Source organism: Dermochelys coriacea, chromosome 21, assembly GCF_009764565.3.
Source record: "Dermochelys coriacea isolate rDerCor1 chromosome 21, rDerCor1.pri.v4, whole genome shotgun sequence".
In the NCBI taxonomy this organism is placed as follows: Eukaryota; Metazoa; Chordata; order Testudines; family Dermochelyidae; genus Dermochelys; species Dermochelys coriacea.
The window spans coordinates 9,177,302-9,195,290 of NC_050088.1; the positions used below are offsets into that span (position 1 = coordinate 9,177,302).

Below are 17,989 nucleotides of genomic sequence, written 5' to 3' on the forward strand. Positions count from 1 at the left end.
TTCCTGGGAGGAGCCAGGGTATCACCCTTTGCCCCACAGAGCCACGGGCACTAGCTGTCCTAGCATCTCACCCCAGCACACGTGCCTGCTGGCCCCAAGAATGCTTTCCAGGGGACTCTCCCCCTTGGGTGGGGTGTCTCAGATTCCTGGGACACTCTTCCACTGCCATATGAGACAGACTTGCCCAGTCCTTCCACAGGGTCCAGCGCCCTACAGACGTCTGCTTCCATCTCTCTCGCCAGGTCCTTGGTTGCCAAATCCAGGGTGGTGTCCAGACAGCTACAGAGCAACAGGACCACTCTGGGGGGAAAGGGGCAAGTCCCAGCACGTTCCCTCATGTTTAATTTGTGAATCAATTGAGTGCTCAAGAAAAGAGGGATGAACGGGACCGGCCTGAGCCGGGGATACTGAAGTCGACTGTTGTTCCCTTGCTCCGCAGATGTGCCAACATCCCTCATTCCTGACCCATGCAGCCCCCTCCCCTGCTTGGGATTCCAAATCCAGGCTCCCGTTGAATTGACCACTGGTTGCTTTGCAGCCAAGATGCATTGCGGGTTTTATGATGCAGGCAAATGGGGCCTTACAGGAGTCCACCAAATGCAACTCCATTTGTGACCTGAGCCGGGTTTTAAAACCTGATCTGCAGAGGTGAAAGGCCAGGTCATTAACCCATCTCCCTCCCTAACCTGGCAACATCCACCCACCCCACCTCCTTCCTGGACCCTTGCCCGTCATCCTGGGTCAGACTATAAAACAAACAACTCCTTATCCCACACCTACCCTGATGTAAGCCTCTCCATGATAGCTACATGGCCTTAGGATCATATCCTTCCATATGGTCCCATGACATATGTGAGTACCTCTGTTACTCTCACACACACTCTCCCCCAACCCCAAATCTTCCACGTACACCAATATTATGCCCCCGCAACCCTCTCCCACCACAAACATGTGCCCCTTACACACAGCTCATTAATACGCACCTACTGAAAAACAGCCTCCCACTACCAGAGTCCCGCCTCTGCCAGCCCACCCCCCACAACCCACATAAGCAGAAGACCTTCTCCTTGGGTGAAATGAAGAAGCCACAGGCTAGCTGGATTTGCAATAGCTGTCCTAATCCTCCCCCTAAGCATTTACCATCTGGCACCAGCAGCCCAAAAAGAACAAACAAAGAGAGAGGGGGGAAGACTCCTCTCCTGAAATTTAACCTGTATCCCAAGTATCGGTGACATTGTCCCCTCCTTCCCCCATTGAATTCTCTTATGGTGAAGCCCAAAGGAGACGGGCAGGGACTCGACAGGGACTCTACAAAGTCGTTAAAAATCGTATGGAGTCGTAATGGAGCCCCAGACCACCCTGTAGGTGATTTTAAGCCATGGAATCTATGGCAGGGAGAGTGAGAGCTCGCATGTGTGTGTGTGTGACTGGATGAGCCTTCCCAAAGCACCTGCAATCACTTAGGAGCGCCGTCCTGCTGAAAGTCAATGACGCTCCTACACTGCGGAGGTGATCTTGGGAAGCCCACCCAGGACACACAAATGATTTTCTGGAGGTTGTGCCAAACCCCAGCAAAGGAGTTCTTTGTGCTAGGAGAACGCTTCCCACAAGGGTCTGGATGCAGGTGCTTCTCTGCCTTACCTGGACTGCGGGCTGCTTGTTCTCATTGCTGCTAGGAGAGGTCAGCCCCGTGGCCTGCTGCAGAAGGAACTGTCTTGCCACCTGGAGAGCCTGAAAAAAAACAAAGAAAAGAAAAGATAAGAGGGTGGTGGTGGAGAAGAGATCATTTCTCTTTTCGAGCTCCTTGTGCCTTATCTACCTGAGTATGCGCTCACTGCCTAGACACCATCCAACTGGAGACAGACCCACTTACTGGTACAGCCAGCAGGACAAAGTGGTCTCAGGAAGCCCCTTATGGCATGTCTATGCTGCAACCAGACACCTGTGGCTGGCCCATGCCTGCTTACTTGGGCGCTCAAGGCTCATGCTAAGGGGCTGTTTAATTGCGGTGTAGGCGGTCGGGCTGGGGCTGGAGCCTGAGCTCTGAGACCCTCCCACCGTGCAGGGTCCTTGAGGCCAGGCTCCAGCTTGAATGTGTACACTGCAATTAAATAGCCCCTTAGCCAGAGCCCGAGTCAGCTGGCACGGGCCAGCTGCGGGTGTCTGACTGCAGTGTAGACAGACCCTTAAGGTTAACTGGATGAAAGAGAGAGGGAGGGATAAGGCAAGGAATAGCACTAAAAGAAAGCAGCTCACTTGTTGGAACTATCCTTCTCTGCTTGCCTTAGGAGGAAGATGGTCTTGGACTCAGGAGAGGCAGGTTCTATTCTTAGCTATAGCACAGATTCCCTGTCTGACCTTGGGCAAGTCACTTTGCTGGTTTGTGACTCAGTTCCCCATCTGTACAATGGACATGCTCATCTTTTCCTACCTCACAGGGGTGTGGTGATGCTAAATCCATTTGTTAGGTGGCTGGAGGGGAGCAGAGGAGTAGATCAAGTAAAGAGCAGGATTTCACCCCAAATGAATAACCAGTGAAAGAATGTGGACATTCTGCAGATAATTTTCAGCAATGCAGGAGAGGAGTTTAGCGGTACTTACTAATGATCGCACATGAATCTGTTTATTTTATGGGCATCTGCCTGGAAAGTGTTATTAGTTTCCTGAGCATTCACTGGATTTGTTTTCAATAATATTTAAGTCACTTGCATTAACTAAAAATGAAACGCTTCACTGGTATTGGAGAAAAGCACAAGTTGGCGAGATTGCCAGTCAAGGCGCATGCAAAAACACGCTGTGAAAGCAAGCGGGGGAAACGGTGGGTGAAAATGAAGGCAAGCCCAATCAAGCGAGTGCACCAGGGCACGAGGAAGAGAGCAACAATGAGAATGAGTGTGTGAGCATGAGGAGCGCACAAGAGAACACACGCGTGCAAATGAGCCGAAGAGCCAAAGCGTCTACCAGAACTGGTGAAACGTGCAAAAGAAACCGAGAGGGTGTGCAAAAGAGCAAGGGAAGCACAGGACAGAGAGATTTCATTCAGGAGCTGAGAGCAGGCAAAGAGAAGGGAATAAATTCTAACACAAACAATCCTGTGGTACTGCTCCCAGGTCCGTTTCCTCATACGTTCCTTATTTTTTGCTTTTAAAGATTTTTTTGGGGGGGGGGGGTGGAGGGGAGGTACCTTTCTGAACAACAAAGTCATTGTAGTCCTGCCTGCAAGACAGGTTTTTATTACAGCGCAGAGACAGGAGGGGGGAGTGGAGGGGGAGAGGTCGGAGGGTCATAGCCCAGCTTGGCGGTGCTGCAAACAGCATGTGGGTTCCAGCGAGCTGTCAACGCCACGGCCGTAAATCAAGGCCCTGGCTTCCAAGAGGCGGCTGTGTGCTCCAAGGCGGTGGAGGCACTTGCAGGGTGTGTCCCAAAGAAAGAGCCGCTTGTTAATTTTCCACATTTCCAGCTATAAAGAACAAAGTTACTTTCCGTCAGGCATTTATACAGTATATACTGTACCGTACACACTGTTTGGAGGGGCAGCTGAATTTACACTCGAAAGGGGAGAGATTAGCATACTCCCTTGCATATACCCAGAGTAATTACATATACAAATGCATGTGGATAGGAGTAAGGCACATAATATAGTTACCTACATAATTACACATACACAGTGTCATTAAATTAATGAATACGCCATTTCAATGTAATCCGTGTTGTTGTGTGCGCATTACACAGGACACAAGCAAATCAGGTTGTCCATCACATATATAGCATATACACAGTATAATTATATGTTCACACACATACAGTCAGCATAATTATCTATTTAATCTTTGTCTTGCGTTGATCAAACACGCATAAACATTTAAACCCCTCTCAAGCAGCCATCCAATGGACCATCACAAAAAGATTAGCTGGGTACTGTTTAAACCAAGGGTCTAATTTAGGTCTTGTCTACACCAGGAAGTTTTCTGCAATAAGGCAAGGTGTGATTTGAAAGTGCATTACTTATTCTGGATTAGCTCATTGTGTGCACTCTCATTCCAGAGCAGCAGCACCTTTTTCAGTTTGGCTTAATCCGCTTCCAAAGCGATAGCTATCCCAGTCCATTTCTCCATGTAGACAAACTGTAAGATGCAAGAGACAAATCTTCAGATTATTTCAAAGTGGCTACTGAAGCTGGGGGTCCTTATTGCAGGTTGCATCTACTACACACACAGAAAGAAAATTATTTTATGCATCCGATGAAGTGAGCTGTAGCTCACGAAAGCTTATGTTCAAATAAATTAGTTAGTCTCTAAGGTGCCACAAGTCCTCCTTTTCTTTTTTCGGATACAGACTAACATGGCTGCTACTCTGAAACCTGTCATTTTATACTTAGACACCATTCTCCAGTAAACACACATGCACGCACACACACATACACTGTGGTACAATACATCTCGATATGGTGCGGTTCCAGCTACACTGTCAGAATATACCACATCAAGAGACGCAAACAAAAAGGAGTTGTGTCCCAAACACAGCTAAAAGCACATGTCAGTTTTGCAGCACAGACAGGAACTAACCTGTGTTTTTAGCTGCGTTTGTGAATCATGCAACTGCTCTGGAGAGTGGCAACCCAGTCTCTCTTATTCTCCATTTGGGGCACACTTACATTTTAGACTCCTGAAGACCAAAATGCTTTAGTCTAACCCAAGTTATTGGGCTCAACACAGGGGTAACAGGGGGGAATTGAATAGCCTGGGATATACAGGAGGTCAGACTAGATTTAATTTCCCTTCTGGCTTATACTCTATGAAATCAAAGAAAGTCAAAAACCAAAGATCTTCAAAACACAACACATGGAAGGGGAGGCTAAAATTGGTCTCTTAGGACTGTATTTAGGCACTTAAGTCAATCCACAAGCCCTGATGGACTCCCAGCACTTGGGAAAACACAAGACTACAGAACAATGAACAATTCACCTACCTACCTTTGTGCACTGCTGGGCACAAATCAAGTGCTTCAAGGCCGAAGCGGAGGTCGGAGGGGCAAGAAATTCGTCAGAGGGACTTAAAGGGCAGGTGGGAACCAGGAGAACAGTAGGCAGCCAGTGCAAAATGACCACAAGGAAATCATGCCCAGAATTCACCTGGTTTTAGCTTTCATCATCAGAAAAACACAACCCCAAAACAAACCCTCTGAGGGCACATCTTCACTAGGAAAGATGGTATTTTCTTACCTCCTGTTAGTACATGGAACAAACACGAGGTAAAATCCTAGGGAAGACAAGGCAGTGTGTTTTCTCGTGCATGAGCACATCAAGGCAAACCCTACCCTCTCCTGTATTCTTTACGTTGACCTGATAACTCATTATTATTTGTATTACTGTAGTGCCCGGGAGTCCCACTCATCGGGCAGGACCCCAATGTGCTAAGCCTTGTACACTCAGGACAGACAGTCCCTGCTCCAAAGAGCTTCCAATTGAAGTATAATACAAGACAGGAGACCAGCAGATGGATCCTGACAGATGGAGGAGACCAGGAAATGATGAGACAATGTTGGTCAGCGTGATGGACAGATGTCTCAGGGCACCATCAGCCTAGCCATTGTCAAGGCATCACGGCAAGGGAGAGAGTTTTGAGGAGGAATTTGAAGGTGGATAAAGAGGTAGCTTTGCAAACGTTTATAGGGAGCACAGCATGAAGGGAAGCACCAAGGTTCTTGTATGAAAATGTAAACGTGTTTAAACTATCACTAGCATTTTAACTTGTGGTAGCTAAACAAAACACACAATTCCCCCTCCCTCTGCCAGTGAACACAAGATCAGAGGGTTCACAAAACTTCTTTCTCAAGGAACCCTGGGTAGACGGGTTTATGCAAAACTACCAAATGCCTGTTTCCACCTGAAAATTCAGGGCAGTTTCTACCCAGTTTCACGCTGAATTTTTTATAGTTTGTTCAAAAGAAAACTTGGTGGGGAAAGGGGAGGGGGAAAAACACACACACACACACACGTGAACCTGCTGCAGGATGATCAAACCCCAAAGATCTTTGCACAAACGCCCAGACTAGGACGAGGCAGATTATTATGAGTACAATTCCTGCCAGCCTGCAGTAGGGACAGAAGATGCATCATCGTCCACTTAGAAATTGGTCTGAAATTCTTCTCATTTACCTACACTCAAGGCCTGCTCTACACACAGATCATGTACTGATGTAACTAGATCAGTTAGGGGCATGATTCTTACAGAAAAGTTAAATCACTGCAACAGCTTGTGTGGAGACTGTTAGTATCAAGGTCCTTAATCCAGAACAGCAGATTCCCTTTCCCACATGGAAATTGATATTCCAGTCTAAAATATCTTTAAACTGCTATTAGTCCACACTAGGAGGGTTGTGCCTCTACCTATAAAATTTGTGTGTTCAGACAAGCTGCAAAATAAATGCTGAATTCTCCACTCCTCCCATCTGACAGTAGTTTGTGCAGGCTCAGTATTCCAGCTTCCCCCACGGAGACAATTTCCTCTGTTTGTGAGGGCCTTTCACACAGAAAAAGGTAGAGAAAAATCAAACCTCAAAAAGGAAAAAGAAAAGGAAAAAACTGGCCAGAGGATTCAGGGACAGGTTTAGAACCTGAAGCTACTTTTTAAAATTCCTTTTTTGAAGCTGACTAGATTTCAAGCTGGCAGCATCTCTGTGAGGAGCAGAAATTCCATGTCAGCTGCAAGAGGCACTCCAAAGGTGCATGGGAACACACAATCAGGCACTAGCAAGTTTGCACAGATGTAGCACGGGGCAACACGGCACAATTCTTTGCAGTGGCACAAGCAGACCTGGACACCCTCGTGGCTGTACCTCAGCCCGCTCCCCACAGGCACTATGTGTAAAGATCAGCTATGTCACCTTTGACTATATCCCTCACTGGTCTCGCACAGTGAGGTTATTCTGTAGCCACTTTTGCCCAAGGATCTCCACGCTTCACTGTATCTTTGTAAGAGGAAGGGCAGATTTTCGTTTGGAGTGAGACCTTGGGTTTTATCCCCAACTCTGCTGGCCTACTGTGCAACCTTAAGCAAATCCATTAACATGCCTCCCTCCCCTCCCCCCAAACCTCAGTTTCCCTCTCCTTCAATGGAGACAACACTGAACTCACTGGGGGAGCTGCAAGGCTAAATTAGCTGACCTTGGCAAAAAGTGCTTTGAGATCATTTTGCAGACCAGGGCAGGAAGAGGCATGGAGTGAGGAGGAAGTGGCTTGCTCCAGGTCACACAGCAGGTCAGCACCAGAGTCCATGAGTGCCAGCTACCTGTCCTGCCCTGACCTAACCACTAGGTAATGCTGCCTTCCCAGAATTCTCTCTCTCTCTCTCGCTCTCCAAACTCTCTGAATTATTTTCCCAACAGCTCTCTAGAAGTTAAGCACGAGACAGAAAGGAAAAAGCAGACACACAAAAGGAGAGAAGCTGAGCGAAGGCAATGCCGCAGCATGATGGCTGAGCTGATCAGAAGCCTAGTTGCCAAAGGAGACCGTGCTGCTGTAGCCAGCAATAGAGGGCTCCGAGATACCCATTTTTAACTGCACGAGCCAGACAAGGAGAGCTTTGTTCGTGGGGTAGATGCGGGGACAGCCCCTAGTTTTATGAGGCTTTGGGAACCCTGTAAAAGTCTGCATGGGCTTATTAAGATGGCAAATTACTTGAACAAGAAGAATACGGCTCGTGCCAACGCCAGACCATGTGTCCAAAGGGCACCGAGCCCAGCTGATCCGGGGGAGACGGGACAAACCCCTGTCACTTGGACACGGGGACGCCCGTGACGTGTAGGCACACGCACGCCGAGGGAGGCAAGGAGGGGTGGATGGAATGCAGGAGCCAGGCCCATCCTGAACAGGTTCTCATGGGGCAATTTAATTCACTCCCTGCTGACTCTCTCACTTTGTTGTGCTCTGAAGCACGAAATTACAAGATTTACAGGAAAAAAAATGGCATGGCCTTCCAATCTCGCACAGAGGCCTCCCCATGACAGCCCTGCAGCTCGCCCAGAGAAGCATCCTCCTTCTCTCCTCCCACCCCCCCGGACCCCCGGCCCTGCCAGATAGCCAGGGAAACCAGCAGAAGAGTTACAGAGATATCTGCCAGGCGTGGGGGTTGCGGGACAGCTCTCCATTCCAACCACCTGCTGCTAAGACGACTGGTACCAGTTTTGTTTTGGTGCATTTTTCAATCAGACAGCCAGCGGCATGCAGGCACGACCAGGAGGCTGGGGTACGGCACCTCCTGACTCTTCTGGGTGGTGGACACCAGCATTACACTGCCAGTGCGCTCACCCAATGGCTCAGAGTCACCGAGCTGGTCACGTGACACAGGGACGGCCAGGCTGGACCAGACCCGGGGTCCATCTACTCCGTCAGGCTGTCTCCACCAGCCCCAGCTGCTTCAGTGCAAGATGCCCTGCAGTGACTGGACCTGCCCCCAAGGAAAGTTTCATTCTAACCCCGCAGACTTGACTGACACTAGCAACTTGCACTCCAAGCTTCCCCTCCTACCTCGGTGACAAGAGCCATGCCCACAGGGCCCACTTGAGTGTGATTTAAGTCACCACAAAGCCAGGGCTGAGGCTGATGGGTTAGAATTGAATGGGAGATGACTGGCACTGGCTGGCAAAACCCAAGGGCTATCTCTGAGACAGCCATCCAGGAGGATGGGGACCCACGGCATTAGCCTTTCATCCTTCGCAGGGGCTTAGCCTTCAGGTCAGCTACTCCATCACCACGGGGCAAACGGGTATTGAGGCAACATCCACTACTGAGGAGAGACTGCTGAGATCTTAAATAGCTGCTGGCCAGAACTGAGATGCATTGGCTTAGCTGCATGGGCGAAAACCAGCACTTTACTCCTACTTACCAGTGGTGGGAGTGAGGGTAATAGCACGATCAGAGAGGGAACATCATTCATCTTCATCTTGTCCCCAGATGACCCATTTTGCCAGTGTATGAAAGGTTCAGAGACCAGCCCAAACCATAATCCTGGTTCTCAACACCCCAGAACCTTGCGGGAGCAGAACGGTGCAGCTCTGGCCCATCTCTAACAAACTCAGTGGGAGACACTTGCCAAGCAAAGAAAGCAGGTCGTCATGGGATATTCACTGCCAACCAGAGATGACTGTAGTCCATTGCTGTCTTTCCTCAGGAAACAATGAAGCCGCGCCTACAAAAATCTTGCTTGATTTATGACGGGTGCTTTCTCTACCAGATTCCAACCTGGGGCTCCCACCAGGGCCAGAACCACCTTGAGATGGGAGTAGAGATGAAAGGCAAGTTTTTTTTTTTTTTTTTTGGACAGGTCACCTGCACTTGCTAACCTTTTTCAACAGGCCAGAAGATTAGCTTCAAAAAGCAACACTTGAAGTTACCAGTATGGAACCACACCTTAAATCTAGAAAGCATGGAGTCCAAATTACCCATAATTCTTTGCTATTTAATTTTGAGAACATGTGAAAAAGAAAAAAGGTCCCCACTTAGAAGAGAATTTGCCTTCACCTCCCGCTAATGATTTATGAAATGGGAAGGGGGGAGGGGGAGTTAAATTGTACCCTGCTCCACAGTGCTATTCAAAGAGTCATTAGCGCGATAGCCACAATTAGGAACAAATAGTTTGTGTCCAATTTGTCTCCTGGATGATTGTCTTTGATCAGTAAATTAGCCCATTTTAAAAAGAAGTTTGTAAGATTTAAGACACTCACATCAACAGCTGACACCGCCTGGCTTCCTCATTTACAAGACCAGTAGCAGCAACTGTTACTGAGCAGAGGGAATGCAAATGTTGAGGTGGCGGAAGGGGAAGGGATCTGACCTATGTAGTGGTTTTGTGCTGATTTAACTGTATCCGTGAGGAGTGTTTACCCAACAAAGCTGAGATCAGGAATACCCCTAGTGGGGATCCAGTTATACCAATATACTGGTACAGTTTGTACAGCTTAAGCACCTTTGTACTGGTATAACTGTGTCCACATTAGAGGATCACACCACTTAACAACACCAGTTTCTAAACAGATATAGTAAAAGTAGTATCAAAAAGCCCCTTGTATGTATACAAGCACTTTGTTTCTTGGAAAAAAAGAGGCTTCCCCGATTTCTAAATTCCCATCTAGATCCAAATACAAAACTGCCCCAAAGCCCAGAGCTTTCTGAATCGGGGTGTCTGGATTTCTTTGTATACGTTTTATACTTGATTTTCATCTGTTTCTTTGCAGCTAGGCTGTACAACTCCAGAGCAACAAGAACTACTAGGAAAAAAAGAGTCTCAGATTAATCCCGGGTGTGGCGAACACAATGTCCAGACAACAGAAGTGTTATGCTAGTATCAGATCCCAAGAAGAAATAAGAGATTCTGCTGTAGCAAAGAATTTCCCACCAGGACGCACTGGAAAAATTGAATAACCACAGCTCTATTGCCTAATGAATCTGGAGAGGCTGTTCTCTTTTCACCTGAGAGCCTGATTCCTTTGAGTTCATGCTATGGTTGAAATAAATATTACATGCTGTATTCCCCCCTCTAATTTCAGAAGAAAGCAGGTCATCACAAGTCAGTGTGTGGGCATCCCAGAGCGGGAACAGTTTACTATCCAGCTTTCCACCCAAGACACATGGCATTTTTCTTCTTCCCTGGAATAATGCACCTTCTTTAGGCCAGATTTCATATCTATTGGTGAGCAAGCCAAGGAGCAAATGAACCTGGTGATGAAGTTGTCCTCCTGTACGAGATGGATCTGGTGCATCTCATCCCTCGTTCCTAGAAGTCCTATTTCGATCTCAATCACAAAAAAACACCACCAGTGAGAACTCTGTGGCCTCCATGTTGGCAATCCCAGGAGACTAAAAATTGAACAGGCCCTAGAGACTGAGCTTCCACACAGTCTCCAATGGGCATCAAATCTGTGCCTTTCGTCAGCCCTTATGGCAAGTCGATTTGCTGAACAACCTTCTTGCCTAGCGGTTAGAGCAGCAGCCTGCCACTCAGGAAACCTGGGTTCCATTCACGCTGCTGGCCTGCTGGGTGACCCTGGGCAAGTCACTCCCCCTCCCTGCGTTGCACTTTTGTGCCTCGGTTTCCTCCAAGTTGTAAAACAGGGATAATGATGCTGACCACCTTTGTACAGCACTGAGAACTAGAGAGGAAAATTGCTATGCAAGAGCCAGGCATTATTACTACTGCCAGGGAGAGCTGGGTCCCCGCAGAACCAATGAATGGAGAAGCCCCAGAACTAACCAGCATGGAAACGCAAGAGAAGCGCATCCAAGTCAGGACTGGATTAGATAGGATGGGATGATCACTTAGAGGGGAGGCCAGGAATGGAAGGCAAGGTGTTTTCAGTAGAGGCTCTCTCCTTAAGGCTCCCTCCATTCTTCTTTGGGCTCTTCAGAACTTGATAACCTTCAAGGCTCAGCATTAAGGATGGACGCAGGCGGTTAAATGAATTTCTGAATTAGGAGAGGGAGGACCTTACGAGCCAGCTAAGGTAGCCACTGGGCTAACAGCAGTGCTTAAGCATTCAGATGCTATGGTGATAGATGCTGGTACATATAGAATCCAGATGGATAGTACTTTGGATACTCCAAAGAGGACAAGCCTATGTTTTCAGAAGTGACTTATGATTGGGGATGCCCAACTAGAGACACCCCCCAAAAGGGGCATGATTTTCAGAGGGGTGGGTGCTTAGGCACTTGAAAAATCAGGCGCCTTGAAGGGGTCTCAAGTCGGGGTTCCAAAATCACTGGGTCACTTTGGAAAATCTTTGCAGAATAAAAGTGTAAAAAGTATTAGGGCCAAATCTTTTTAAAAAAAAAAGCACATTTTTAATTAACAGTAGTCACCCAGACACTACAGTATGAGATACCATAAGACCAAGTGCTCTCTACTGCAGCAGGAGGGTGTGGATTTCCATACATCATGGGGGTAAAACATTGGCTGAAACTAACCAAAGGGAATTCCCTCCTGGATGGGATCAAAGCTTTGAATGGGGCCTTAACCTCCAATGATAAAAAAAACAACCACCACAGAAGTTATATTAATAGAGCGGGGGGAAAGAGGGGACTATAAAAATGATACTACATCTTCTCCTTCCCTCCCTCCCAGTCTCCTTTTACCCCAAAAGAGCTTTTTGGGAATAAAAAGATTATAAATTATTTTTACACTACCCTCATAAAAATGACATTGTCACATTCCAGAATTAGAACTATTAAAATAAAACACACACAGATATTTTTAGATGGATATTAACAGTAAATGATGCCATATTGAAATCCACTCCCCCACTCCACTTCCTTCATCCCCATTCTCATATAATAAGAACCAAATGGCTCCAAGAGATCTAAATTAATAAAAACAACAGAATTCTTTACAAAAGGGAAAAATCTTTTTCAACTCTCTCTCTTGGCCCCAGATGTTCTCCCCTTTGCCGCACACACTCTAACGCTTCTGGACTTCGATCCTCCTTGGCTAAAGGGGTTAAATCCATTTTCACTAATGAAGAACACAAGGAACAAGTCTGACCATTGATCCCAATAATTCACTTCTCCCCACGATTGGGGAGGGGGGAGGAGAAGAGAAAAAAAACAACAACAACATTTATGCTCAGTCATATATGAAATATAAGTCAGGCAACCTAATAGAGAGATGAGTTTCACTTAAGTGCTCTCGTCTCATTTTTATCTGAAATACCCTAATAATAGCATATGACACAATACATTTGAAATGTGACCACATGCTTTTATAGCACAGTGTCATCCACACCAGAGTCTCCCCACCTCCATTCCCTTTTAAATATGAAAAACGGCTGATATGGTTATAAGTTTGGTATCTTGCTTTTAATACCTTAACATTTATTTTACATCTGCCTGCAATAAATAGTATTTTTATTTTTATTTTTTAAAAAAAGCACAGAACAAATATTACAGCAGAAGGATGGGATGGCTTTTCCAGATGGGCCCTTTCTATATAATTGCAATTTGGAAAGCGTGCTACCAGGAGGCCTCAGGCTGACAGGTTCGGAGACAAAGAGAGGAGCAGAAGGGGGTGCTGATTTTGGGGATGGAGGCAAGCATTGTGCAGTCTGAAGCTGGGGTTTTCCAAAGGAGCATAAGGAGAGTTAGGTGCTCAAGTCCCAGTGAAACTCATTCAGATTTAGGAGATTTCCATGGGCATCAGGCACCTGACTGCACTGAAAATCCAAGCCTTCAATCTGGACTAAGAGGGTTCACGGTCTCGAACCTCCCGTATGGGTTCCCAGACGAGTGAGCTCTACTTGCTGATTGGGAAGTTGATCTTCCAGGATGCGCTGCCAGCTGGTTTGGTTTTGGTGTAGAGGGCTGCCTTTAAAAGTCATTTTCGAAAACCCCCATGGGTTAATTAAAAAGGCAGGTTTTCTGATGGTTTGTCCAAGACAAAATCCTCCCTTATTACCCACAAAACTTCCTTCTTGTGCCCTACCTTCATCCCACCATCTCCCCGTTCCTGCTGAGATCTCCCCCTCCTCCTGCTTCCCATCCAGACACCTCCCAATCCTTCCCTGCCTCCCTCCACCTCCTCCTCCCTGTTTTGAACCTTCCTCCCCTTCTCCTTCCACCTACCCCCTCTTCTCCCTTTCTGGGTCACTGCCTCCCTCCTTCTCACTCCCCTTCCCCTACCCCCTCTCCCAGCTGCCTGAAGTTGGAAAGTTCCCTTGTCTGGTGTGAGTCACACACACACAAAAGAAGTGCCTACCCATGCCGAGCGACCTGCTGATGGCAGCGACGCCCTCCTCCCTTAAAGCCCTGCAACAAAGGGACTTCAAGGAGACCAAGTCTTCCCTAACTCCTCAAGAGCAATGTCAGAGTGCTGGCGCAACTTGGAGACGAAGGTTCTAGGCACTCCCTCCCCCTCCCCGCCCGGGGGGACATTGTCCCTCCCGAGCCCTGTGATGCGTGGATAGCCATGGCCGCAGACATTCCCCGCCTGCTTCTTGGCCAAGTCCTGCTTTGGGCCCCACGTTTTGGAGGAGCTGGACTTGCCTGCCTGGGGCAAGCAGGCAAAAGCCACAGCGAGGCTCCCCATTGGGGGGCTAGATACAATCGTGACCCCAGAGGTGCCTAAATATACTAGACATCATAGGGCCAAGCAGCTCCATCGACTATCCTCAAGTGGTGCCTAAAGGCACATCTGGCCCCCTCCTCCTGAAGCATTCCACTTACTCATGAGTTGGATATCTCCTGTGGAATGGCGAACGAGAGCATGGGGAGGGGAAGCAGGGAAGGCCCCCCCCCCAATGGTGGAGCTGGCCCCATTAGTCTCCAATTGTCCCGGAGAAGCCCCCTCTAAGCCAGCGCCAGAGCCCCAAAATACTCCTGCACAGACAATTGCAACTGAATGCTGGCTCATTGATGGGAGACACGAGACAGCGGGAGGCTGCATGAAATGTCACTCCATCCAGACCCAGCTGGGAAGCAGAAGTTTAAACAGTCTGTGACATTGGAATAGGTTTACTTCCTAAGGCTGCTTCTGGAGATGAAATGTGCTTGCTGCCCGTTGGCCTGCATTCCCCACTGGCTACAGGGCAAGGTCAACTGGGTTAGGCAGGACGAAGAGAAAAGAGCTAAACTTTATAGGAAGCAAGACACATGGAAAAACATAAGATGGATCCCTTACATTCCACTAACACCTTCTCTCCTGAGGGATTCAAAAACACCCCCCCAAAAACCCCTCAATCTTTCCAGATACATTTTACATTAGATACACACACCAATCACCGGAACGCAGCCACCTCTTGAGTGAGGGCTGGCAGCACTTTCGACAGCTCACAACTGGTTTTGATAGGAAGATTATACCCTAACTAGCTCAAACTGCAGGGAGAGGTGAGGGAAATTGCAGGAGGCAGAATGGAGCGAACCAAGTTTGGAAAAAGTCTAGCCAAAGTACGAGAGCCACTTTTGTTGGGGGAAATGCTAGGACAATCACTTTTATGACTCACCTCTGAAGACCCAGCCTGGTCTCCAGGCTCACACAGCACAGAGGGCTTAGCCCCCATTTTAAGAGGAGATCTCTGGATCCAAGATTATCAGAAGACATTGGGGTTCTTCACCTTTTATGTATTCAAGTGGAAATAACCTTCAAGGGGCCTGATTTCCAGAGGATGGGTCCAGCACTTTCTGGAAGACAGGTCAAATTTAAGGCTCATCCATTTAGGTACCGAGGAGGAGAGACAGTGAGACGTCCACAATCACTAGATCAAAATCTTGGCTAGAAGCCTGTTAGGTGTGGGAAGAGCAAGGTGTCAGCCCAGCCCCACCACAAGCCTACAATCAGTATCAGCACTCAGAGAGGGACAGGAGCTCCCCCCGAGATTCATAGAGCCAGCCACACAAGATTTAAGACAACAACATGGAGCATGAAGGAACGCAGGGGAGGCCAGACGCGTTGCTCGGGCTCAGACCAGACCCATCCTGCACCAGGCTTTTCAACCCGTTAGTGCCACCATTTCCCAGGCAGCCACCTGACCAAGCGCCTGGGATGACAGCCAGAGTGGGCGTCCCTGTGAGATTCGTCTCCTCCTTTGCCCCCTGCGGGGTTCCTGCCCCCGTGAAGCCAGCGGCAGTCAATGGGCAGCAGGGATGCACTGAGGACCTGTGGCTGTGGTATCCGGCACATACCCCCCGCCCCCCAATCACTCATCCTGCTACGGGTGATTCTTCTCCACTCACCACCTTAGTCCCCAGTTTCCATCCCAACCTTCCCCCCCGAGGGCCATAGAAAGGGAGGAGTTTCATAGATACTAAGGTCAGAAGGGACCATTCTGATCATCTAGTCCGACCTCCTGCACAGTGCTGGCCACAGAATCTCACCCACCCACTCCTATGAAAAACCTCACCCATGTCTGAGCTATTGAAGTCCTTAAATCATGGTTTAAAGACTTCAAGGAGCAGAGAAGCCTCCCTCAAGTCACCCATGCCCCATGCTACAGAGGAAGGTGAAAACCCTCCAGGGCTTCTCCAATCTGCCCTGGAGGAAAATTCCACCAGTCCTCCCAGCTTCCCCACCTGACTGGTGCCTTGTTGGGTGGGAGCAGGGTGGGGACTAACCCCCCGAGTTAAAAACTCATTAATGTGCAAAGACCCGGGTCCTTTTGAATCCCGTTACAGGATGTTAGCACGCTGGAGGTCTCTTGACGTTCCCACAGCAACCACTGTGGGAGTTCCCAGATGCTAGGCAACCCTCCCATGACCCCGGCTGGCCTTTCCCCTCCAGCGACCCTTGCCACAATGTAAGCGCGCGCTATTGAATCCCAGGATGCTTCTCAACTGGGCCCCACCATTGAAACCCAGGGATTTAGGCCTAACGGCATCACCTTGCTTGGGGGATGGGGAAGGGAAAGATCTCTCCCTCCCCTCCACCCTGTTCAGAAAGGGCCCGCGGAAGCCAGGCAGGAAGCTGTTTCCAACGCTCCAGGCGGAGAAGGCTGGGGGCTGTTGTCTAGGGGCCTGATTTCAATCCCCATTACCCCAGTGTAAATCCAGAGCAAACCCACAGACGGGAATGCATTTACTCTGCATTTACCCAGCAGGGCTAACCAAGATCAGAACCCAGCCCTCGGACATCGACCCAGACTCCAAGGGCTAGATTAGGATCTTGGTTAGGCCTGTTAGGTTAACACAGATATTATGCTACTCAAGACACGGGACAGCACGACAGGTACTGAAACTGGCACGAGATCCAAGAGCAAAATGACATTCAGACCGTCTCTAGAACCATCGGCACCTGGGCTGAAGCTGCAGAGTATGTGCACATCCTCCCGTGCATACAAATTGGGCATGTGCGTGCAAATTGGGCATCATTGCACACGCCGTCCCTCTTTGCATGGTGCATGCCCATTTTGCACAACCAAGTGTGCAATCTGCATGGCTAGTAGGTTCAGCTCAAGCACCATCCATGTATAAAAAAAATAAGAACATCCACGGTTCAGTTAGACCATACACAAGGATGGAAGGGCTGTGTTAATCCTCATGTGTCAGGGAATAAACCAACCATTAACTGCCTGAGGTCAGGAAGAGAGGCTTTGCCTATGGGCAGGTTATTCCTTAACTGTCCATGATGGAGTTTTCTTGTACCTTCCTCTGAAGCAGCTCAAGTTAGCCGCTGCCAGAGAAAGGGCACAAAACTAGATTGACCCCTGGTCTGACCCTGCCTGGCAAAACCTAGGTTTGAAAGAAACAAGAACATGGAATAGTGGTTACAGCATGGGGCTGGAGGGGTGGGGGAAAAGAATCAGTCACAGTTAAAGATCCACAGGAGATATTACATCTGATGGCAGGGAAGCCAAGCCATCTGTCTCTACCTGCACACATTGGGAAGGACTCAAGTTAGTCAAGCCCAATGGGACGCCCAAGCTGGTGGGACACACGTGTCATGTCACACTGAGCCGTGTGCAGAGACTGTCCTGCACAGAGTGTGGTGCAAGGACTCTCTTGGGCCCCCAAATGGTTTTGGCACCTTCCCAGGCCCCAAAAGGTGTGCCCATCGGGACACAAGGTTCACCCCACCAAGTGAAGGCCCTTGCTGGAAATAACTGGACAGGTGAGGTCTCTAGCAGGGCCAAGGATAGGAGCTGCCCCTTTTACGGGAATGGCTGTTTCAGTTCTTTAGGGAGGCATTCAAGCTGAGGACCCTGTCCAGCTTGGGCAAGTCCAATCTGCTGGCATCTTACCCTGTTATGGCAGTTTCAATCGTAACATCTCTTCTTCCCTTCCCCTCCTAAACCACAGTGTATAGCACTGCAGGAACAACATGGTAACTTGGGCCAAGAGCTCTGGTGGAGAACGGGGTGATCACCTCCTGAGTGGGATCCCTCTGTAGCCCTTTGGGAGGCGTCTGCAGTCTGCAAAGGGTTAAGAGAGTCCCGAGAACGACAGACTAGTTTCCTAGCACAAAACTCGGGCAGGTAGCTCTCAAGTTGTCCCCCGGACTGGACCAACCCCCTT

At 48.7% G+C, this 17,989-nt stretch overlaps 1 protein-coding gene across 4 annotated transcripts in view; it reads right to left on the minus strand.

Annotated features, from left to right (window-relative positions):
* The window catches only part of FOXP4 (forkhead box P4), a 133,613-nt gene that overhangs the window by 66,524 nt on the left and 49,100 nt on the right, over nucleotides 1–17,989 (minus strand). For all 4 annotated transcript variants that reach the window (XM_038379963.2, XM_038379964.2, XM_043500355.1 and 1 more), the window contains exon 3: nucleotides 1,642–1,731. In XM_038379963.2, the coding sequence (XP_038235891.1) occupies nucleotides 1,642–1,731 (90 nt within the window). The remainder of the gene's footprint in view (nucleotides 1–1,641; nucleotides 1,732–17,989) is intronic.